General features: G+C 43.1%; 1 protein-coding gene across 2 annotated transcripts in view; it reads left to right on the top strand.

The window, feature by feature from the left end:
* Positions 1-7179: 7179 nt before the first annotated feature.
* The window catches only part of LOC128877624 (protein 60A-like), a 31868-nt gene continuing 13385 nt past the window's right edge, over positions 7180-25662 (top strand). For both annotated transcript variants that reach the window (XM_054125484.1, XM_054126360.1), the window contains exons 1-2: positions 7180-8574; positions 20947-21133. In XM_054125484.1, the coding sequence (XP_053981459.1) occupies positions 8124-8574; positions 20947-21133 (638 nt within the window). In that variant the 5' untranslated portion in view covers positions 7180-8123. The remainder of the gene's footprint in view (positions 8575-20946; positions 21134-25662) is intronic.

Here is a 25662-nt window from a genome sequence, read left to right as displayed (position 1 = left end):
TATAGACTCTGAAAATATTCAGCATAAGGCCGATCGCACACGGCGCAACCGATCAGTTTCAAACCACTCTGAAACTAGTTGCATGCGACCGTGGATCCAATTCTTCAGTAGGTAAAGCAAAGAGCGCAAACGGTTTGCAACACTAATTTCAAATCGGTTGCGCCGTGCGCGATCGGCCTAACGTGTTTGAATGCGTCATAAATACATAAAATAATCTAACGATTAAACTGCGGATTTTTATGCAAATAGATATTTTCACAGATACAGAAAAAGAATTCAAACTACCTCATCTAAACAAACGAAAGCACGTCTTATCTTCTAAACGGTACAATCCGTATATTATTATCTATATTTTATACATATACTTTTCCATTCCGCACGGATTCCCAAACATATTCGAATATTTCGACTTGTCGTAAATGCATAAACATTTGCAGTCTACTAATGATTAACTAATAATAGTTACGATTAGCCCTGAACGATTACAAAGTTACAGATTTATGATTTCAGATCGCAACTGTAGTTTATGATTGCCGTTGATTCCGACGAGTGTGAATGATAACTGCAAAAGTGTCCACGGTTCGAGACGAGTGGATCCGATAGAGGTGGAGCGTGTATGTCCCCGACGGAGATCGTTGGCCGTGTACGTGCATGACAGAGAACGACAGTGTGTTTGTTTGTTTGTTTGTGGTTGCGTGCGTGCGTGCGCGTGAGAGAAGCACCGCGGTGGAGTTTGTCCAGGCATTGTAGGTACGTGTTTCGGTAGCGGTGCGATCTGGCTTCGGCGGTGGTGGTGCTGCCGGCGGCAAGCGCGTGTAAACCGCTGGGTCAAGTATAACCGGTCCCAGGGTCCCCAGAGCAGCCGGAGGCAGCAGGCAGTCTACCGGTGCGACGCGCAGCTGGTTATCGTTGGTAGACTCCCTGGCACCGACCTGGCCAACTAACGCAACAGGGACACACAAGGGGCCGACCCGGCTCGACGAGGAGAGAAAGAGAGGAAGAGAGACGACCGTTCACCGGTAGATCGCCTCAAGATGATTTCTGGGAAGAGGTATGTCGTACGTTACGGTACGACCGATCGGTACTTTACGCGGCTCAATTCGTCATCTAGCCGATGTTACCCGGTTTTTCTTCTACTCTGACATTTTTTCATGAATTATATCGATGCACGGTGAGGTGGAGAACCAAATCGAACACACAGAGGCAATCGGTAAGGGCATTATTATTTAAAATACATGTACGTCTCGATCTCTGGTTCAGTAGGCGAAATTGGAATCAGGGGTACCTTAACTTTAACTAAAGATAGTTGTCGTCAAATGTTTTTGCGTTGATCAAGTATTTATTACAACAGTATTTATTATACTGTCCGATTTTAGTGAACTTCGGTTTGACTCTTGTTAACTGGACTGCTACCAAGCGTCGTTCTAATTATATAAACACTCGATCAGCGACGATGTAAACATAACTTTTTCGTTCCATTTCTCGAAGGATACGCACAGTAAATAAATTCGAATAGCTAAATACCGCGATTAAAAAGCCAACAAATAGGCTCCCGGTAAATAAAGTGTTAAATACTACAGTTAAATGGCTACCAGAATATAATAATAGATTCACGAAAATGTAACCTTTATAATTCAGGGTTTTTTCCGCCATTCAACCACTGCGCGGCGGACCAAAGCGCGTAGTCGTTGAATTTTCTTCGAGAGGATAATCTCCGAGGGAGGGATTTCCCCGGTGAACGCACCTATGGATTCTGCAGCGGCCGATGCTCGACGGGAATTCGCCCTGAGGGCACTCTCCCTTCCTCTCCCTCTCCCTTTCTCTCCTTTCCACTCCCTCTTTCCCTTTAACTCTCTTTTTCTTCTTGCCTCTCCTCCCTCCCGCCATCCATTCCTCTCTTGCACTCTCCTCTCTCTTCTCTGCTGCCACATTTTTTATTTACCTCCTATATTCCTCTATTTATTTTATTTATTTTGTTGCTGTTGGTCAGTCGAGAAAGAGAGTATACCGAGAGAGAGAGAGGGGGAGAGCGATCCGCAGCATCTCTTACTTTTCTCCAGAGTTCCATCCACGAATGTGCAGAATGACGAGCCAGGGCTGTAAGCTACAAACGTTGTTTTCAGGATTGTCGCTGAGGAATTAAGACCCAGACCGTCAGCGAATACGCCAATGATCCACCGGTCTCGTTGCGTTTGTCACCTGCGAGAGGAATGCCGGTGAGTGATTAATGATTGTTCCACGTAACCAGCGGGATCGTAAAGACGAGCGAATTATCAACACGTTCGTTAATATCGAGAGCAAGGTGCTCTCCTTCGGGAGCCCTTGATCTTTTACTTTATCGGTCTCCCTTTCCAGCTGTTTCCGACTTATCGTTAAGGAGTCGACGAATTAACTCGTTTCGAGCTCTCACCTATTTAACAAAGCTCACGCGATTGAACTCGTCTCGAGCACGACAAGAACAAAACAATTTGACGGGTATACTCGCGCAGAGCACCGAAAAGGTCGAAATTGGAAGAGATATTCGGGTGGCCTGGTTTAGATGGACGCTGTATATCGGTCTACGGCGCCGCAAAAGTTACGTTTCGCGCAGGACAGAAAAGAAACGGGCGACTTTGACGTAAACAAGTGAAATAACGTGATATCACATTTAAAAATATCTCACCAATTTCTGTCCGCTCGTACATTATTCATGAATGAGAAAATCTATTTAAAAAACCGACACAACGCCGTTGTGACGTCGAATCGCACATTTTCTAGAGAACGGAGGCAATGTGAGACAGATGTTTCTTTTTTTTTTGTTTTTTTTTTTTTTTACTTGTCGCTTACGTGTGCCAGCCGGTAAGGAAATTGTGTCGAGTAAACAAATATTTCTCACAACAAACTCGATATTACAAGCCTCGCGCTGGCTTTATAGGCAGATTAATGATACTACCGACTCAGATTCGCTTTCACCGTCGTCCGCCCACCCCGGCCCCTTCCACGCTTATGGTTGGTTGCGCATTAATATGACACGTGATTTATTTTTTTTTTGTTTTACATTTCTATTAAAAATTCACCGCGACAATAATTCCCCGTTCTCCGTGACGTTTACTTCGCGGAAGGCGATCTATGTTAACTTTCAAACACAAAATATCATATTTTAAGTAGCAACGAAGAACGTGAAACTAGTTGATCGATTTAACATATTTATGTAAAAATATTCGACACTCGGTCTTAACATAGTTCGCCTGGTTTTTCGGTAACCTGAATTTTTGTCCGCGGACTACGAGCACTTGGTGATTTCAACGCCTGCATCGTTGGCAAAAGTTTCCATAATATGTTTCGTTGCTCGCGTTTTCGAGCTTTTACTACCATCTATGTAATGTCGTGCACCATTTAACATCATCGTTGACGAACAACGTATCGAAAAAGTAAGCAACCAAGTACTAATAAAACCTCGATAGATGAAAGGTTTAAAAAAATTTTTTTTTTAATAGCCAATGTCGTAAGTGTTCTTCGCAATCTTTTTTACAGGGATAAATTCTCTTAATTCTCTTAATTGTGGATGACATTCAACCAAGGAGTCCGTACATTCGACAATTTTCAGACTATGGAGTTTTTAGTTTCTTGTACCGTTTTTTTTTCTTTTTCATTTTTTTTGGAAATGTCGAATCCGCGAATGGAATATAATTTTTAAAAATACATTCCTCGAATAACGTCTCACGTCTCGAAACTTTCAGCCTAAAGATATTCCGTTTCCGCGTGGCCCTCGTGTATTATCAAGTTTGTAACCGGAGTATAATTTCAGTTGTAGCGGGTGTCTTAAAAATCGCGATATAAAATAATTGAAATGTTAGAAGAGCAGTCGTAAGACACCGAAGCGTACTGCGCGTAATTGGTCGGGCCGGCTGGTTAATAAAAATTCAAAGGGTTGAAAAAGTGGAAGAATTTGCAGGTTCGGTCGGCCGCCATCGCACGGTGTTTCCTCGTCTAACCCTGATCTCCGGCACCACGTTAGAGAGTCGACGATCAGGGTTGGTGAACGCCGCCTACTTCTTCGGCAGGGGCGGTCCTATCTCTATGACCCAGGGGCGTGCAAATGCCTTCGAAAATTCGGTAGATCCACCGGTGGAAACTTTGCTCGAAATGTCTCTGAACGTTCATCCACCGAATCCTCCGTTTCTTCCGTCTCTGCATCATCAGCCAGTCGGTGGATTACGTTCGTTACACGGCATGCAACATTTTTTCCGTATTCGTAGAAAGTTTCTCTCTGGATTCTCGGAGTCTTTCGGTGCAAGGAAAATTCTTATCTAGATACAACTTTCGCAAAGTGCGTAAAAGATAAACGATCTTTGGGCTTGGATCTAAAAATGAAATCTTAAGTGATTCGATAGTTCGAGAGTTCGATGTGCTTATATTTGTATAATATTTATATAGTATTAGTATAGCAATAGTATTTTGTATTTTGACAACATTCGATATCTGTTTCATCTATTAGAACCGTTTCTTGATTAATACTTATAGGAGCATAAAATGTTATGTCAATAATAGGTACAAAGTATTGGTTGTACTAGCAAAAAGTCTATCAATAAGTTACCGATTGGTAAAGAATTAACCAGCAAAATTATTATATTATTACATCGAATTAATACCACGTCATTTTTCATTTTTGGTATACGTCAAAGTCAACCATTTTGGCAAACAGTTCGAGTCTCTTTCCGTTCCCTAGATCATTTAGTCGTTATACATTATGTACCTCAACTCTTATCATTTTACATAATTTACACGTTTCCATTTCAATTCGTCGAAGGAACCAAGTCGGTTGGGTAAAGCGAAACTGTAGTCATTAACTAGCGATAGTTTTCCACAGTAATGTTTCATACGAAGTTACCGATCCTGGAATGAAATCCAGTTGAGCTTAACGTACCATGACGAGTATTGCAAAAGATATAAACATCAGCAGTAGGGTCGAAGTAATCCAAGTTTAATTTATGAAATCGTCGACGAAGATTGTTTCGCTATTCTCAATGTTCAATGTAACGCAACAGGCTCGAGTCTCTGACTCAAGACTCGGATTATTTCTTTGCTGATGCGTGTTCAATGGGTACGTTATAAATATAAACGGATAACTCTCTAGACCCGATTATTAATTCATATAATTACAGAAGCATAAAATGATACGTCGATAATAGATACAAAGTATTGGTTGTACTGCGTACAAAGTATCGCAATTACTAGACTGCGGATCTTTCTGCATTTATAGGAAATTTGAATGTCCAAGAAATGTACAAAATGCAAACGCAAGAATATAATGCAAGAATATAATAAAGTTTGAAAGTAAATACGTAATGGATTGAACCTGTATGACGGCATCGGGGGTTGGAGAAGTGTTTGTATGTAATAGTCGAATGAATATGAAAATACATGTGTACGCAAAGATGTTGCAAGAAGTTCTGGAGCCATCGGTAGATAACTTGTTTGAACCGGAGTACGAGGGCTATATTTTCCAACAAGGCAGTGCTCCTTGCATACTTGAAAGAAAACTAAGGAGTGGTTCGCTGACAAATACATAATACATATCTTGTACCTACCTAAGAAGGCAAAATGTGTTAAATTTAAACTTCCTAGTTTGGAATAAATCTACAAACACCCTCGATAAAGAAACATTTTTTACTTAATGTTATAAAACTATTACAAAAACAGGAAATTATTTTCAATTTTTCAGTCACAGTAAGACGATTATATCCAAAACCAAGCGATATGGACTTTTAAAGAATAACGTAACAATAACGTTTCTATCGCGCTTTGTTCGATGTCTGTTAAGTAACGGAACGAAGTCGAACATGCTTGCGTATATGTAACGCGTTAAATAAGAAAAGGGGAAAGTATGCGGGGCGTCGATCGTTTTACAAACGCAGTCACGATAGTCTATATTTCGATCGCCGTATCAAGGGGAAAAACACTTTGCCGCGGGTAGATGGTCGCGATAAAGAGAACTGTGAAAATGAAGGATAGCTCGCGCAAAGTGAAAAGGTATGGCTCACGATTAGATTGTTCAGCAAGTGCGCGACGTGTTACGTAGAACGCTGTTGTACGCCTAACACGGCATTCGCGGAATGCAGCGTGTAACACCGCGTGTATGCAAGGTTCTGAAGAGGTTCGCGGACGCGTATTACAATGTAACTCGCATTACGCAATGGAAGGCACACGGTGTCGTTTGGATACGAAAATTAGCAAAAATCCGAATTTCATTTACAGACCTGTTACACAAGCAATAGATGTGGCTTTTTCAAAATGGGCCGTAGGATTTTGGTTATTAATCCTTTGCGTCGTGTCTGCATGCCACCGTGAATGAAAGGAGAGAAGGGTTGAAAGAATCGCTGCGAAGAGGTTCGGGGACAGAGTGAAAGAAGAGAGTACGAGTGAGGATTAGTATGTACGGGTGGCTACCGGCGAAAGCGATGCGAGGAAATGCTAAGGTGCTAGGCATGGCAAGTCAAGGCAAGACGAGACAAGGCAAGGTAAGACGAGGCAAGGCAAGGGAAGGCAGTCAAGGCATGCAAGTCGAGCCATGGCAAGTCAAGGCATGACAAGCCAATGCATGGCAAATCAAGGCATGGGAAGTCAAGAGATGGAAAATCAAGGCATGGCTAGCCAATGCATGGCAAATCAAGGCATGGAAAGTCAAGAGATGGAAAATCAAGGCATGACAAGCCAATGCATGGCAAATCAAGGCATGCAAAGTCAAGAGATGGAAAATCAAGGCATGGGAAGTCAAGAGATGGCAAATCAAGGCATGGGAAGTCAAGAGATGGCAAATCAAGGCATGGCAAATCAAGGCATGACAAGCCAAGTCATGAAAGTCAAGGCATGGAAAGTCAAGGCATGGCAAGTCAAGGCATGATAAGTCAAGACAAGACAAGGCAAGGTATGATAAGTCAAGACAAGGTAAGGCGAGGCGAGGCGAGGCGAGGCGAGGCGAGGCAAGGCAAGGCAAGGTAAGCCAAGGCATGGCAAGGCTAGGCGAGGTGAGGTGAGGTGAGGCGAGGCGAGGCGAAGCGAGGCGAAACGAGGGAACGCGAGCCACAGAGGCAAAGGCAAAGACGAAGCGAGGCGTGGCTCTGTCGGAGGAGCGTTACGGCCCTGGGAGGCGGTGGTGAGGCCTCGCGGAGGAGCAGCGACGACGAGGAGGTGCACGGTACGAGCCAGACAAACAGACTGGCACTGGCATCGCGGGAGTCGGCGGCAGTGGTCACTGGTGGTCACCGAGGAGGATCTCGAGAGTCACCCGTGGCGCGTATTGGCGAACATGCGCGGCGTGCATCCTTTAAATCGCTCCTCGACGAAAGTGCGCGCAGTGTGCCCGTTCGGTTCTCGGTCGCTTTAACAAGACCCGGATAGAATTGACCAAGTCGACGGTAGGTTGTGCGCGTGGAAGGTCTTATCGTCGGGTAAGAGACGTTGATCCAGAGACGAGGAATCTCTGTAACGATCGTATCGGTGAGTGTCTTCGGATGACTATCGAACAAATTGAGCGCGTGAAACGATAAAAGAGCTCCCAGAGAAGCTAGTGTTCGTGGAAAAGTCGGAACTGAGAATGTGTTCGGTGTTGTAATTCGTCGACTCGATCCAGATTTAAACTAGTGCGCGGGGACAAGGAAGAATCCGAAGGTGTTTGGTGTCGAAGAATCTATCGAAACTCGAGACAGTGTACGAGGAACAAGAGAACCCGAAAGTGTTGGATAGTTCCAAGTTGGATCTAGCTTGGACCCGATCTAGTGTACCAAGGATCTTTAGGATAAGGAGAAATCGGATGGTGTTCGATGGTCGATGTAACCGAGACTGAACGCAGCGCACGAGGAAGAAGAATCGTGGTCGGTTAGTGTTGGAGACTCTCGTGTACGCGGATTCCATGGTATAGAGCGCGGTGTCGCATCGCAGGATCGATCGATCTCTTAGCCGGATCGCGGCTCGATCGCCGAGGCGGCGGTCCCGCTCGGCGTCCACGTTGGTGGTTCGATAGGAACGACGACGACGACGACGACGTTGTCGTCGTGCGAGCGCCGACGTAGGAGGAGGAGGAGGCGGTGGCGTAGGGGAAGGTGGTGCTGGTGGAGGTGGTGGTGGAAGCGACGGGAGATAGAATGGTGGCTTCCGGCCCGTGTCGATCACGAGCGGAAAGACGCGGCGAGATGTCGCCGCGCCGTCTCGCGCCCCTGCTGATCCTCGGGACGATCCTCGCCGGGCTGACGAGCACCGCCGCCGCGGACAGGATGAGCGGCCTCTACGTCGACAACGGTTTCGACCAGACGGTGGTGCACAGGGTGGTCAGCCAACGGGAGAAACGCGAGGTCGAGCACGAGATATTGAATCTACTCGGGCTGCCGGATCGGCCGAGGAACACGGCCGGCAGGCCGCCGCAGGTCAAGAGGTCGGCGCCAAAGTTTCTTTTGGATATATACAAGAACGCGCTCGGCGAGGACGAGGACGAGAAGCCAATCGCCGAGCAACGTAGGGCCGGCGAGTTTGACCTCACCGGTCAGGATCTCAGGGCCATCGACCAGAGCGACGTCATCATGACCTTTACCGCGCACAGTAAGTCATTTATTTCGTTCGTCTTCGCTGCGTTTCGTCTCGCTCGACGCGCGTTCACTCCGTGTCATCGCGTTCACGCGGCTCCATCGGCCGTCGCGTGTGGAACCTGCGACTCCTCGGACATCTAAACAGACCGCTTACCTTTTTCAGACCTTCCCGGAATATTCAACCGAATCTCTCTTAGTTAGTCGATCCTTGGTAATATTTTTCCATCGATGTCGTACGTTTTAGAAGGTCCCGGTATATCGAACCGAGACTCTCTCGGTGGTTTCATCTTTATCTAGGTGATTTTTGCACATAGAGCAATATTAAGGGGGGAGTCTGGTCCAGTTAATGTGTTTTTCTAATGCATATAATTTTTGCTATAATTTTTTATATAATTTTTGTCATTGAAATTTTGTTTACGTATAAAGGGACGTCCGAAGAAGAAAATTTGACAGCGTTAGATCTGAATATTTTATCTGATAGATGAAATCAGAAAATTTGTTTCTTTAGCAGCTACGTAAAACGCGTACGAACCTCGATTCGTTTCTATTGTTGAGAATCGTCTGCGTATTGTTTAAAAGTTTGAACTCTACTCGATCGTGCCGCATTCCTTGGCATTCTTCGATTAAATGTTTAACTGTGACAAGTTCACCACAAAAGGTGCACGATGGTGATTTCGTTATTTTGTAACGATGGGTTAGATTTGTGTGGCCAATTCTCAATCTTGTTATTGCCACTTGTCGGAGTTGTATCGTTGGTTGATTTTCGGATTTGGTGTAGATTCGCTGGTGGCATGTTGGTCCATGGTTCCTGGTTCCGTATTTCTTTTGCTGTTTTTTTTATATTTTCACTTTTTGTTTCATTCAATGTGGGTGATATTTGGACATATGGCTCTTCCATCGTGATGGCTTTTTTTGCAGCTTCGTCTGGTCTTTCGTTGCCCACGATTCCTCGATGCGATGGAATCCAAACGAATTCGGGTTGGACATTTTTGTCGCCATTATTACGCCAAAGCAAACGAGACTAGGCTCGAATAGCAACTTAGTTGCGTCATAGCACGAAATTGAGTCGAATGTAGAATACCAGCGTCGAAAAAGTATAGACAGAACTGTCCCGTTGATACAAACCGCAGACGGAGGGAAATGCTGGAATTGGAGCTGAAACTGGTTTCTTAATCGGCAGATTTGAATTCAGAGACTGCGTTGAAAATGTTTTCAGAGCGATCGATATAATTAATGCGCTCTGTATGAGTTTACTTCGGGATTATAAATCGCTTTACCAACTGGATTCTACCGGTTTAGAAGCAGTTCTCGTGGGTGTGAGCATTCTGCGGCAAGGAATGCTCGTCTAGCATTTCTTTCGTGACTTTGGCGGATATTCGACTCGGTCCCCGAGTATCATCGAGCAAACAACGTAACAACGATCGTCGAAATATTTCTGGAAATTACTGAAATTCTTCGACTCGTCCTGCGTATTAGAGACCACGTTCAGTCGACGCGAATGGGAAATCCTAAACAGGCGGGACAGTTTCTCGATCAATTTTCTTTTCTGTTGCGGTCGGTGGAACGAAGATCCATTTTCGACATTTTTTTTAACCATTTGCACTCGAGGCCTTTTTTTCTGGTATCTGCCAACAACTCGAGATGCTTCTTAGCATTTTATTGCCATGAATTCTAAGCTATCTAGATTCGAGAATAAGGTCACCTTTACCTCGCCGACGAGGATTTTATCGACACTCGGAGCTCCAAAGAAATGAAACCCAAAGAAACATTAGGCATTTAGGTATAGATTTGCTGCGTGAAGCCTAATGGTGACCGAGAGTCACCTCTCGAGTGCAAAGGGTTAATAAATATATTCTATCCTTTTCTATAAATAACATAAAAATAACTAACCATTTTAACGTTTTTAAGTTTCTCTAAATTGAAATATTAGTTTCTTCTCTCGTTTAAAATTTAACAATAGCTAATAACTTTACGCCTATTGTTTGTTTACGTTCTATAATTGACGAAAAGAGATTTTGGAGCGCAGCGCGTTCGCCAATTTCCAAGAAGAAGAAGAAATTGATTTCCATTCCAAGCCCAACTTTACGTTCTCCACTTGTCGCGTTCTCAAACGCGAACCAGTTTCTCAGGAATCTGTGCTTCCGCATGCATATTCATCGATTCAAAGCATGTAAAATTTTAGGACACAAATCGCATAATATCATACAATATGTGCTAAAAATAAAAATTCAGGTCAATATGGTACCCACATACGCAAAGTTTAGTACCCTTATTTGTATCGACAATTTATAAATTAATTAACGCGTCGCAATGCTTTCGCATCGCTTGAATAATATTTCAACTAAAGCAATCAATTGATAAAGGATCCGCAAAGTGGTCGAAAAGTATATCTTAATAAAATTAGTTTTCTGGATCGTTGCTCGTATCGTCATATACGTACACCCTCGTTCATAAATATGTAGTCACTTGCTACCCTTAATGACCAATTAATTAATTATTGAATCTACTTGGGCTAGTTGTTTTTTGTTGGTGATATTTTTGCGCAAAGGACGATATTCATACCACACCTTTTAATGGTTCTCGGTCCATTATCGCGAGGCTTCGTTCCCTTTTCAACGGCGCGATTGAAATTTTTACGTTTCGTGAGTAACAGAAAGTCGAAGCGCGTTCGGAAAACTTTCTATTCGACGAGATTTCCCGTAAGGTACTGCTAACTGTTCACGCGGACCGCCCATCGTGAATTCTTCGCCGGACCCTTGAACATAACTCTCCCGGGGTTATGTCACTCGCGTTTCGGATGATCGAAATCGGTGCGGATCTTCTCGAAAATCGGGGGGAACAGACGGTTTCCACTTTCGTTGCCGTCGACTTATGCAAATTGGCCCCCGTCTATAGAACTTTCTATTCGCTCGGAATCCTTTTCGTTGATGTCTCATTGGACGTTCGTGCCTCCCGAGACACCGTGAATTCTTCTAGAAAGTTCAAGGAAGATAAATTACAAGGACACCACTAACACACGTTCCCGACGTGTGAAATCACGAAGAGACGCAGACGTCGGGCCGGTTATAGCGGATTCGTGATCACGAAAACGATCGGAGTCAAACGAGGCTAACGCGTGAAATCGCCACGTTTCTGGTGCGTTTTTAAATAGGGATCCTCGATGATCCAGCGCAAAAATTCGACATTCGATTCGGACACATTCAACGTGCGTTCCGTTATTTTTAACCCTTTGCACTCGAGAGGTGTGACTCTCAGTCACCATTAGGTTTCACGCAGCAAAATTTGCGATACCCAATGTTTCTTTAGGTTTCATTTCTTTGGATCTCGAAATGTCGATAAAATGATTGTCGGTGAGGTAAAGGTGACCTTATTCTCAAATCTAGATAGCTTACAATTCGTGGCAATAGAATGCTAAGAAACATCTCGAGTTGCTGGTAGATAACAGAAAAAATGGCCTCTACGACTACTACTTACTGGTATTTTCATTTTTTCATTTAATTAAATTCATTAAACCCTAAATAACTGAAAGAACGTCCTTCTACCCAGAATAATTCCGATCCGGAGGAGTTAAGAAACGCAATTGTGCGACTGCAGCAAACTTGGACACGCTACTGTTCGAGTAATTGCAAACGGTACTTACATACTGCTGTTCGATGACCGATTTCCGCGAGGTTCGTTCGAAAAGTTTTACGGAAAAATACCGAATCGCGTCGAAGGAAGGCTCGATACCGACAGACACCTGTCCTTCGTTCATTCACTCGTCAGAAATTACCATTCTCCGTGGTCCGTTCGCGTCACGACGCTCGAACGAGGAACAATTTACGATGCCACTATGGCGTCTTTCGGGAAAGGAGCTCTCCACCGCGGTAGGGAATTCCCCTTTGCAAGGTTCGTTGAACCGAATGTGTCAGACGCGAGATTTATCCCGTATGAATAATTTGCTGCCGCCACGGACAGTGATACTTCGGAGCGACGGTACCGGACTGAAAAGAGAAGCCTCCGGGCGGCAGCCTCTGCTCAGGTGTACGAATAGGCGGGCACCATTGTAATTGGACTATCGACTCCTCTGAACAGTTATGGTATCGTGCGCGTTTCAATTCACAAGTTATCTGCAAGCTTATTCGAGTATGAATACGTATCCAAAGATTCTGAAGGATTAACCATTTGCACTCGAAAGGCGACTCTCAGTCACCGCTAGGTTTTCTTTAGGTTTCATTTCTTTGGAACTCCAGGTGCCAATAAGATGATTGTCGTTGAGCCAAAGGTGACCTTATCAATCTGAAATCTCAAATTAGAGATCTCATTCGAGAAGACGATATAATCTTAACATTCGTGGCGATAGAATGCTAAGAAAGCATCTCGAGTTGCTGATAGATAAAAAAAAAGGCCCTGACCATAAAAGTTTGTTTGTATAATACGAATAAAATTCGAGATATCCTAAAATATCGTTATAATATTGAAATAATTTCCATTATCTGAAAAAGTATGCCATAGAAACGTTAGCTTCCTCCAAGTATGTATGTCGCGATGTAAAAATGGTTGGAAAGGAACGGCCTAGATTATAAGTCTCAAACTAAGGTATTTATAGATAGCGTGAATAGTTAACTTTATGTAAAATCGATCTCGTTATTCGATCGTTGGATAATGTATGAATCATTACAATTCTCAATGAGAACAACACGTGTCTGACATATTTTTGTTTTATACAATTCTATGATAGTTTCTATGCGAGGCTATGGTAGCGGACTACGCAAATATAGAAATGGCAATTATGTATCTGATGTATGATCTCGTCGATTGGAACGTTGTTTTGACAGAGCACCTGTTGCGCGCAGGCTGCTTTCTTAACAGACGTTTGCCAAATAGTAAAACATTCGGAGGAATAGACAAACCCATGCAGGATACCGATGTATTTCAAGAGCATACTTCTCTCGATGGTACACCTGGAACCACTAGGCCTATAAATTTGAAAGGAGGGGGTCCACGATTGAAGAAAACATCGAAGAAAATGATAGGAAAAGCACTCGTGGTATACAGTACAAAGGGAAAATGAAAAGACACGACTAAGCTTAACTAAAGTTGAATTTGTTATCTAATCCCAACAAACTTTTTGTGTGAAAATAGTGGAAAGTTATAAATATAACACATTTTTAATGTTATCTGAAAATTCCCACAAAATAGCAGTTAATAAATTCTCAGAATTCGTATCTATCGAGTCGCGAATTTATTGTACCTTGTCTGCGTTAGTTTAACATAAAAAAACATGTCACGTATTATTCGCAACATTGAATTTGTGAATTCAATCATTGAATTCAATGATATTTACGAGCTGTAATTTCGTTCCAATGTTTAGTTCATATTTCATATTCGAAACATTTGAATACAGTAAACGTATGTAAAGTTTGAAAACACTCTGTCGAATAATTTTTTTAGCTATCATTCTCACAGATCGGAGAAACGTAGTTTCGAAAAACCGCGATATCTCGATGATTTTTCTATGGAATGAATTGTAAAAATTACCGAGTGTATTTTAAAACGTACCTAAAATATTCCGAAAGTTAAAGAAAAACCATTAATATTTAGGTGTTCGTCTGAGCGCGAGACCGAGAGTTTTTAGTACCTCTCTTAAAAGGAGGTAGAAAATATACGTTTTCGAAAAGGCAATGTTTCATCGCCTGTCGTAGAGGAGATCCTTAACGAAGATAAGATTTTACCTGACGTACAATCCACCGAAACTGTTAACCGCATTCGTAACAGAAACATCAACGGTAGAGCCGCTATTCGTAATAGGGAAAGAAATATGGAAGATTATCGCGGCGACTATCGCAATTAGTTTCGTTATTTATACAGCCCTGTAATTGTATTTATGTACCTCAGGTATCCAGACGGTCTGTCAATGTCATAAATTCCGACAAAGTCGACAGTTTTATCATCGACGAATCGATTGAAATTTTACAGTTTGAAATAAGAATTGACGTAATAAAAATACTAAACGGAAGTTAAATTTTAAAGTTATTGAAATTCCGACACCAAGGTAGCAGTTTCCAACCTTTTTGGAAAGCAATCGACGTCTAATGAAAACCCTTTCGGATACGTTCAAGTATCGGTAAAGACTGCCGCGTATTCAAATTTGCAGAAAATTTGGGATACTGGACAATTTAGTGATCGATTTCCCGTGGAAAGATCGTTCTATCGAAGAATCCTTTCGAACAGTTCCTCGTTCGAACAAATTTCCGTGATCGCGACGGGTTCGAGAGGTTGCCGTTCGCGGAATTCTCTTAAAATAAACAGAATTGCCGGTGAAACGAAACCGGGAGACGCGAAAGTGGCGAAATTGCAGCGAAGGAATCGTTGGAATCGTCGATCAAAGCCATGGATCTTCGTTACGCGACCTTCCCTCTGTACTCGCAGTGTACATAAAAATGCAAATGCGAACAAGTTTACATGCGAGCGTTCGCTCGAGTTCGAGGTCGCATGAATAAAGCGACGAGTCGAACGCGGAAGGCTGGGAAATTGATAGATCGCGACTAATGCCCGTACGAAAATTTCGTAGAGATCATTGGTCGGGTAAACATCGGCTTATCGATCGACGTTGTTTGGAGAATTCTGGAAAACGAGTCGAATCATCGCGGTGAAACGGTATGGATGGGTGCATCAGCGGTGACGCATAACACTGTGTCATCTATCTCGAGCAAAACATCTGGCTAATCATTTGTCCTATTACCAACCACATCAGTTATGGCTAACCAATTACCAAATGGCTAATTGACGGGATTCTCGTTGTGTATGATACCTGGAACAAACAAGCAAAAATTTGTATAATCTATTGGTTCGTCCGGAAAGTCCATGCCGATTTTTGATAGGTGGTGCAGGTCTGAATACGTCGAAATGGCTGAAAACAAATAACATATATATGTACATCTCTTAAAAGGTGGAGAGGTTGCGGAACAAAATAGTACCTATGTAATTCAATAAATATACATATAAATAAATGTACATCACAATTCAAATGTGCGCTCGAAGTTTTCTTCAAAATTGCCACGAACTTTCTGGACAACCTGATACATACTATTGGCTATAGAAGTACGTAAGGTTTTTTCTTAAATCAAATATTCTATAAACAGCGCGCTAACCCACTTTTTGGTAAAAAAAATAAATAGTAAATTGTTAATTTGCGAAAAAATGTATAGCTCTGGAAATATAGTCTTGTTTGGATCATTTAGCTCCAACACTTTTTCCTAATTGGAAAAAGAGAGGAATGACTTGTTCCGATTTCTCGGCTCACCCTTTAAACTCTGAGAGTCTAAAGTCTAAAGAAACGGGTCTTCGAGTACATAGTTTCAATGGATCGGACTAACAAATAACGCTACTCAACTGTAACTCGCTGTATTTCACCGAAATTTAACGTACTTATTAAACACCGAAAAGTATTAAATACGTGCCTTTTTGTTTCAACCGAATACCCCTTAAACTCTGAACGAGTCCATTTTCAAATTGGCCCCCTTAACGATCGAATCGACCCTCCCTGTGGGACGTGGGCTGTACGTTGGGAAACACTAAACGAAGATGGTTGCGTCCGATCGGATGGCAGCGGTCGATTACATTCGAATCAATGTTTCTTTTTCTCTGGAAACAATCACTCGCCGATCCAGCTCTGTTCTCGGCTCCCGTTCGCGTAGCAAACAATGCAACGCGACGCAACGAGTACGAGTGAATTCGTCGACCGAAGAAAAAGGAAAAGAGGCAAAGATCGTAAGGGAGTACGGCGCGAGCAATGGCGATCAATTAAGACTCGCCGGGCGTCGTATAACGTAATAACGCGATTTAATTTATGCCGGTTTTTATCGGACGCCCGGAGTTCCCAGTACTGGGTTGGGTACATATGTCGAATAAGTTACGGTTATGGGTATCAATTTATATGCATGCCGCATATCGCGTCGAACAGCCTAGAACGTTTCTCACTGCGAGCCACGGCATGAGACGTCCCCGGAGATAAAGCAGGAGGGACAGATAAGCGCGAAAGAGAAAGAGGGACCAACAACTTTCCAAGAACTGTTCGACCGCGGTTCTTCTGCCACCCTCGCGAACGACGCGACTCTCCTTGTACCTACTCGCTGAGAAACCGATCTCGCTGCCGTGCCGATCCCGTTCGAACTCTGCTACATACAATTTTTTCACCACTCGGTGCCACCGGCCAACAATCTCGCCGCGACAAGTATTCGTTCTAACGAACGACGCATCGATGAAATCTCCTTATTTGTAGTTCGATCGTACGACTGTTGTTTCTTTTCTTGAAGACAACGTCAACATAAGTAACAAAAGTAGAAAAGTAAGAGTTTTCGGTGAATCGTGGATAGGTGACCAAAGGAAATATCAATTGCTCGCATAATTAGTCCGCATGATCTTTCCATTTGTCACTGGGATTCGCGTACACCCCTAAAAACTATCGTCGGATTTATGGGCCCGGGCCGGTCCAATCCTTTCGGTACGTGCATCTGGACGAATGGACTCGCGGCGCGGCCTATATATTATACAAAGTTTCACCGTGCGCCCTCTCTGTTCCTCCAAATCGCGTGGATACCCGAACGGGGAAGACGAGTCAATATCTCTCCCCACGTGAAGCCGCAGGCAGGTAAAAATGTCTCAACTTGGGTGCCCTGGCTCGTCCTGGCTGCTCCTTTTGCTCCTTTCTTCCCAGGACCTCCTTCTCTCCCTATCTATCTATCTTCCGGCCAGGGCGGCTCCTTCACGAGCCAGACGAGAGGAAGGGAATACCGGCCAAGAAGAAGAGGAACATGCCAGAACGAGATGGATGGGACCGTTCGTTCTTTCTGCGCTGAATAAAAGTGGCGAATGCGGCGAGCACGGTTCCTACGCTCGTAGTTAAACTAATGATTAGGCCCGACGTGTGCGACGGCTGTTGAGTTTCGGTTACTCTTCGTCGTTTCATTTGTTGATACGCCCTGGCCGGTTGCGCGTTCGGTTTTCAACCCCTTTCACGTCCGCCGAGATTCTCCTGCGACCGTCTTTCTGAAAGCTTCTACGGTTTACGCTCTGTTCAGAAATCATTTGGACCAACTCGGACTCTTCTCTCGACGAGGACGAACTTGTTTTTCTATTCTGTAGATTCGCTGGACTGTTTAATCGTTTTATTGTACGATCGGCTCCGATATACTCTGCAAATATTAAACATGAACACTTTACTTTCAATATATTTTTTAACATTATTGTTTCTTCTAATTCCTTGCTTTGTTAGTTCAAATTTCGTACAAGTGGATAGAAATCCGTAGTCTAATGACAACGATTCACTCTACTGTACTCCTTACTTTATTGAATACAAGTTACAAAATAAAGCAAATGAATATACTAAAAATTTCTAAAAACTTTAGATAATATATATCGGGTCGTCCGGAAAGTCCATGTCGATTTTTAATAGATGGTAAAGGTCTGAATATGTCGAAACGGTTGAAAACAAATAACATATATATGTACATCTCTTAAAAGGTGGAGAGGTTGCGGAACAAAATAGTACCTATGTAATTTAATAAATATGTGTATATATATATTATATGCCTTTGAATTTTTCTTAGAAATTGGCACGAACTTTCTGGACAACCTAATATATAAAATTGATAGCTTTTGTTCGATCGAAGATGGAAAAAAGGATATAATTAATTTATGGAATACTAGCTGCGCCCCCGGAGATACAGATTTTTGATGTACATGCTACGTCAAATTGTTATGCTATATCGACCGAACGAAAAATAAAAAACGTGGAATCTCGAAGCGAACGATGAGATTCTCTCGTCACTTAAAGTCTCGTGTGTTCGATCATCGATCGCGACAAGCAGTCGAGGCACAGAGGCGGCCGATACACGCGCGCACACGTAGTCGTTCGTAGAGGAGACGTACCATTAAGGGAACAGAGAGAACAATTCCCACGTTCGACGTTCCAATCATCCAAAAGGAGCATCTGGCCCTTGTTTTACTTAGAACTAATAATCCGGCTGGGAGTGATGGTCGAAAGTCCGTCCGGGAGAGATACGGGGGATCGACTCATCGTCGATCGGGCCCGTGAAACGGCGAATCTACGCCGTGAGGAACAGCTCACGGATATTTCCAGGAAAATATCGCAAGAACGAACCGGGAGAGCGTTCTACGAGAAAAGAGGAGAGACGAGGATCCCGGTGGAACCGTTCTCTCTTTCTCTTTCCGTGTTCTCGCGTGCACGTTACGCGGAGAGGAGAGCTTGTAGGTGTATAAGAGAGGACTGTCGGAGGAGGACCGGAGAACGTAGAGAAGTAGATGGCTGGTGGGGTAAAAAACAAAAGTCCAGTCGGTCGTGGAGCGGTCCAGGATGGTCCCAAGCTATTCGGGACCACCCCGAGAGCCGAGGGGTCCAGCTCGGCTCGCGGCAATCAGGTGCCGTTGGAATGCGACCGTCCGAGAGAAAAACAAAACAAATTTTTATGCCCTCCTCTCCTTCACCGTTCCGTCCTTTCGGCTCTCGTTCGCTTTACTCCTCGTTCTAGCCCTCTCCCTCTCCTCTCCCTCGCCCCCACCGCCACCCCCTGGAGGAGTCGGCCTCCTCCGGAGAAGCATTAGGCATTACTTAAGGGCCCATGGGTCCACCGTGGAGGAAGGGTACCTACTGCTGCTTCCCTTTGCTCACGAAGGCGCTCGCTTTGGCGGCAGGAAAAAGGACGATTTCACGCTGCGAATTGTCCACGGCTCGTTCTGGGGGCCTCTCATTTACGAGGGTAACGATTCCCTTATCGATCTCGTGCCGGAACGAGGATACCCGGTTATCGGTGTCGGCTGCAGCCTGTTGGCCCCGTGCACTCCGCTTTTCGTCCTCCGCCTACCGTAGATCCTCCCCTAACGGCGGACGAGTTTCGAGCGTGGATTAAGACACGACCCGGAACGAGCCTGCCTCATTGTCTACGCCGGAAAATTGATTCGCTTGGCAGTTGAGCGTGAGCGATGGAATTACCGCTCCCTATCGCCCCCGTTCGGGTCTTCTAGTCTCGGACGTTAACAAGAACCGTTTCTTCGTCAATTTTTTCACCCGACGGATCGCTCTCAAGGCCGTCCACCTGTGTAACGTTTCATTTTCGAGGCAACCTTCAAGAATTTTTTGTAGGAAAAGTATTAGCGCGATTACGATATTGTTGCGTCGGGCGGTCGAAGCACGAGAATTCGTTTTAATTAAATATAAAGTTCATTAACAAACTATAACTTTTAAACGATATAACGATAATATAACGATAATCTTGGAGACTTGTAACGAAACGTCTTCTCTCTTTCAGTTCTCGAATCGCTCTCTACTATTTTAAAAGTTTGCCGCTTCCTGGCAACCGGGAGCGCGGGAACTCGTTTACCGCGACTTCGCATCGTCGCAACAATATTTTTTCTTTTTTTCTTTTATTTGGTAGATCGACGCTTCAACATTAATTTTTGATTTTATCTCTATGAATATCTCTATCAAAATTTTCATGTCGAAGATGCATCACGCTGTGGTCAACCAATCATAGAACGATGCGATGAAATTTTCGAATTGAACATTTTCGAATATCCAATATTTCTGAACCATAACGAATACCATTAAAATTGCGTACCTTTAGCTGCTCGAATAACGACACAGCGTTATCGACACACGGCACAGAACGGTCCCATAAAGGTAACAGGACGATTTATTCGTCCCTCTTTTACCGCTCGCACTTAGAGTCCTCTTAAGCAACGCGTTATAGGCTCTCGCACTATCACAGAAGAGCATCAGACACGATAAAAAAAAAGAAGTGTCCCTTTTAAAACCCTACCGAACGTAATCGCGTTACCGACTTCATGGAAGCATGGTCGTGACTGCGTCTTGATCAGGATGTTTACAAAAGTGTTCCGTCTTTTACCGTCGAACAACGATTCACTCCGGATAAAGAACCTAGTTGCCGTTCGACAACCCTCTGTTAAAACTCAGAGATAGGCTGCGGACTTTATAAACTTTACTTGCAATTTTTTTTTTTTATATTATCGCATACTGCGTGCATTTTGTAGGTTCTTGCATATTCCAATTTCCTAGAAACGCATAAAAGTTCGTATCATAATATTCGCAGAGGAAAATAAATTTTTACTCGACATTAATCGAGTTAAGATACAAACTGACGGATTTTTATTTATCTCCTTGTCAAACATGTATACACGATATATCGATTCAATTAATAATTAGGAATATAATTTTTATCGGATCCGTACCAAATCGAAAATTATTTATGCTTTATTCGTTATTCGATACGGTTACCTAGTAGATAAGAGGTTTGATTATCTCTGGGCGAAACGTAGTTTCGCCACTTTTTGCTGCATTAACGAGACGGGTTTTCTCGATCCGTAGATCATCATGTTCCTGGAGTGAGGCATGAGCGTGGTAAGAGGCTATGGTTCGACGTCTCCGAGGTGCCACCTGGGGAACACATAATCGGTGCAGAGCTGAGGCTCTATCGTAGTATGGACGTGAAGAATCGAAGAAATCGTGGATCGTACATGATCACGGCCTACCGTGTTCTGAGAACTCAAGACGGGTGAGTGTCGAAACAGAATTTATTCGTTTGCGCTGTAATTAACGCTTGCTGTTCAAGTCCTTGGACCTGCCTTCATAAAATAGATAGCAGACTCGACGGGGGTATTCTAGTCTAGATCGTCGACTTTTAGTGCTTTTTCAGAATTTCTTTTTAATCTATAAGGAATTTTTGTAACGGCTTTTCCGCGCATATTTATTCACATTTTAAAGACATACACAATTTCTTGCAGGTAAAAATAATCAACATTGGTGTCCATGGTTGTTGTACGATTACTTATTACTAGACTGCGGATCTTTACGCAAAATAAAATCTTGGCGAACGTGCCTACACAAATTAAACCTGAATAGGAATTTATTTTATTCTGCAAATATTATATATATTTCTATATTTCTATATATACTTATTTATATATATATATATATATATATATATATATAATATATATATATATATATATTGTATTTTAATATATTATACATATATTTTTCATAACATGAACTTTCAATATGTTTGTATATTTTTGCATATTGTTTGGATTTTGTAGTATCTTGCACGTTCAAATTTCCTATAAATGCATAAAGATCGGCAGTCTACTTATTACATTGACTGCAGTTATTTCTTATTTTCATTTCAATCGAAATATGGCCAGGTCTGGCCTAGAACCGTTGCGTCCGTCGATAGTGAATCACGTGTTTTCGTCTCACGCGAGTTTGCAATGACTTCACCCTTTAATGTCGTTGTCGTGTCAGCAATTAGAAGGTTTCGGTTCCCGGAAAAGTTGTTCAGGTATTAGTTCTACCTGAAGCGGGAACTCGGAGCCGCCATTTCCGAGCGAGTAAGGGCGGCCGGTAGTTTCGAGGTGACCTTTAACTGCCGCGCGCCGAAGAAGAGGACCGATGAGGCATCGTGGAAAAACGGTACTCCGTGTCTCTCCATCTTTGTCTCTTTTCGACGTGGCAAGCTTCCTGGGTGGGTGGCTAGACCAATTTCTGTGTTCCTTCGGCCAGAGTCCGTGGTTTTTGACATCGTCATCGTGCCCCTAATTAGGCCGTCCTTAAGTCGCCGAAAAAATCCCAGGTATTTGTTCTACCTGTGGGAGCTTCGAGGACCAAACTACCATTTCTTTTCGATTCCACCTTTCCCATTCATATCCGTGGACGTCTAACGGCGTACGAATATAACGAACGCCTTTCTATTATAGAAACACCGACGGTTACCTCGTGTTAGCGCCAACTTCCTAACGAGTCGACACATTCACTGCCGAACTAATTCTCGTGAAAATGTCCACGGGATCAAAAGTTCGTATCGAGACAATTGGAAATTGTCTAACGTGTCATTTGCAATAGCGTTCATTTTTCAAATACCATTAAAATTCACGAGTTCCAGCCAGATTTATTTTATTTAACGTCTCACCTTCGGAATTCATTCTTTTAGTTCCTCGACGAAAAATCCAGTGCGGGTGACGACGACAGACAACGTGTTAACACGATACGAATCGGCCCAGTTCAAGAATATCTCATCTTTGAACCGCAGTATTGCCGTAAACTCGATCTTTGTGGAAGAATTTTCACTATATGTACTTGTTTCATTTAATTTCCTATCGGACGCTCCAATATTAGTTGCGTCACACACTATCGATAATCTATAACGAGGAAGTTATTCGAGCTAGCATAGCCATTGTTTCTCGAAAACGGCTAGAGCAGAAAATTTAATTCTTTGGCAAATAATTAGCAAATAAATAGAAAAAAAATATCGTGTCAATTTGGGATTGGCCTTTTGAAGAGGCTACGCCAGCTTAATATACGTAGACGCGTTCGTAGTTTGACCGGCTGTCACGAGAGCTGGGCTGTTTCGTGTCCACGTGTCGGCTCGTTCCTCGCACGAGGAGGACGGTGTGGCGGATGGCGACAGCGTGTCTAGAGCCATCCCTGTCTGCGATACCTCCGTAGACTTTGGTACCGCGACCTGACCGATATACAGGCCCCGACAGGAAACGCTATTCCGTAAATTGAGGTAAATTAGCCGTGGAGACGGGCTGCGAGCAAGGAGTTAAGAGCACGAGTTACTTGCTGTGCCTACGCAGTTACACGCACGGATCTACTCCACCTCCTCTTCCTTCGTCTCCTACTCTTTTTCGTCGTGGTCCCGTCCTCCTCCTCCTCCGACTCTCATCCTCCTCTCTTCCCCTCCTCCTTCATCTGTTCCTCCTTCTTCTCCTTTTCTTCTTCGACTTCTTCCGTCAAACTTGATGCGTGACGCATCCTCCTCCACCTCTTTATCCTCCTCCACCTTCTGGTCCAGCCGAGACAAGCTGGCGACTCTGGTTTCTTACGTGTGCACCGCAGGTTTCCATAAGAGTTCCCCGTGGTAGGGATGTACACCAGCGCCGTCAGCTGTCCCAGGCCCTCGCGACGAGATTCCACGCTGACGAAAGTCAGACAGTGACATTTGCCGTAACAAGCCTCAGGGTCTCGTATGCTTTTAGACCCAATTAGGGATTCATGAATTTTTCTTCTCGTTCGCGTTTATTAGACGGCCGTTCCTCGCGCCGGTTTGCGTTCACGGCGATACTTTAGTCGCTAAAACGAGGACACCGTCCTTGCGGTGGTTGCTCATCGATCCGACGCCGACGGTTGTTCCTCGTTTTGATCGACCTTCGGTTTTCTAGTCGATTCAGTTTCCACTTTGCGACTCCCTCTCCAAAGTATTTCCATTTCGCAATTTTATTTTTTGTTTTTGTTTTTTTTTTTTTATTATTATTTAACGTTCCATCAACCTTCGGTTATTAGCGACAGTTTCTTACGAGGTTTTCTCCGATGTTACACGTTGGTCCATATATGTGTATCTTTAAGTGGCTGGATTATTTTGTTCAAGTTTTCTTTTTGCGCTCGAAATTGTTCCGAGTAACAAATATTTGAATACCTTTCAATACCTTTGAATACCATTAATCTGTATTCTCGGATATTCGAGAAAATTTATCGAACTTTTTAACTTCATCGAATGTAACAACATCCTACGAGTATAGACGTGTTTTTGAACCATTAACGTACAAGCGAATAAATTGTATGATTCAGCTGAGAGGAATGCAAGCGAAAAAAGAATAATATTCATGTTCATTAGCAAATAGTGCGCACAATCTCCAGCTGGGAATTCTATGCGCGCCGCGCCGCATCGAAGATTCATCTCTCCCGTTTAACATTTCAACGTTTGCCAATTATTCAATTACGACGAACGGTAATCAATCCTGGGAAAAAAGATAAATGCGTCGTTTAAGAAGTGTCTTCGTTCGCTGGGATCAGAGGTGAACATGTCTCTCTCAATGAACAATGATTAGTGTGTTTCACTGAAATCTTATTGACGCGAGTCACGTGCTGATGGATTTGCACGAATCGTCGAGTCACGACGCTACAATCCAAAGAAATCACGGCAAATGGTCGCGCAGGCCTCGTCTCACGTTGTTAGATCTCGGTTAGACCGGTTACATAAGATTCAGTGGTTTCCTATTGATCGATTTTATCGATGAGTAGCGCGATTTCAAAGCTGCGGAACGATTCCGGTTACGGGGACAATACGCGTCTTTGACAAGCCCGATATCGTCCCCCGCTTTCAAATTTTATTTAACGATTCTTGTTACTCGCCGGATATCATCGCGTTCAATGTTAATCGCGAAAATGGGTCTGTGTTCCTGGTTTAAAATTCCGTTAAAATTGTATTAAACAAGAATTGAAATAAGATTATTAATTTTTTTTTTTTTTTTCATTACAGAAGGAAAGGTGATTTAATTAGAACGTAACAGAAAAGGCAGCGAAAAGTTCAGATCGTTTAAGCTAAAGCTTTGATATCGAAACTAAAGGTATACGAGTATCTGTATATGTACCTGGATCTTGTGTTAAATTTCCTCGGATACGATATTCTTTGTCTTGTATAAAATTGTTTGAACTTGTTCGTTTATTAAAGAAGATTCAAGTTTTTCAAATCGAAACGTTTCGCATTTAAAATAAAATGCTTTGAGACGATTACAAATTATTTAATTAATTTCAATAGGAGCAACGGTATTTTTAATTTCAATGCATTTTTATAAGTGCGTGTACTCTCTTTGGCTTAGAGCAGGGCTTCTTAAACTATGGGTCGCTTATTTTATATTTTTGGAAAGTTGTTCTACATGTGCATCGTTTTATATCTTTTTTCGTAGTTTCTTCCATTCGTTGTCCGCATTGCTGCGTGTTAACGTAATGACTAATGCGAGTTTTTCATGATATATGCAAGGAAAATTGCAGTAATATTAGTGACACCGAGCAGGAGTCGTAAGTGGCTTTTAGCAGCTAATGCATTGCGATGCTTGCAACTTATTGTTAGCCAGGAGATAATGTTGGCGAGTGTAATGTTGAATGCGAATAGGATACATTTGATACATTTTATGCGACTTTCATAAAAAGAAAAAAATATCACCTCATGCGGAATGATAAAACGAAGCTTTTTTTCTATTTACAGTTTATTCATACGACGTTTAGTTTCACAGATAAAAATTA

This window comes from Hylaeus volcanicus, chromosome 1, assembly GCF_026283585.1.
Source record: "Hylaeus volcanicus isolate JK05 chromosome 1, UHH_iyHylVolc1.0_haploid, whole genome shotgun sequence".
Classification (NCBI taxonomy): Eukaryota; Metazoa; Arthropoda; class Insecta; order Hymenoptera; family Colletidae; genus Hylaeus; species Hylaeus volcanicus.
This window is presented reverse-complemented; position numbering and strand designations above follow the sequence as displayed.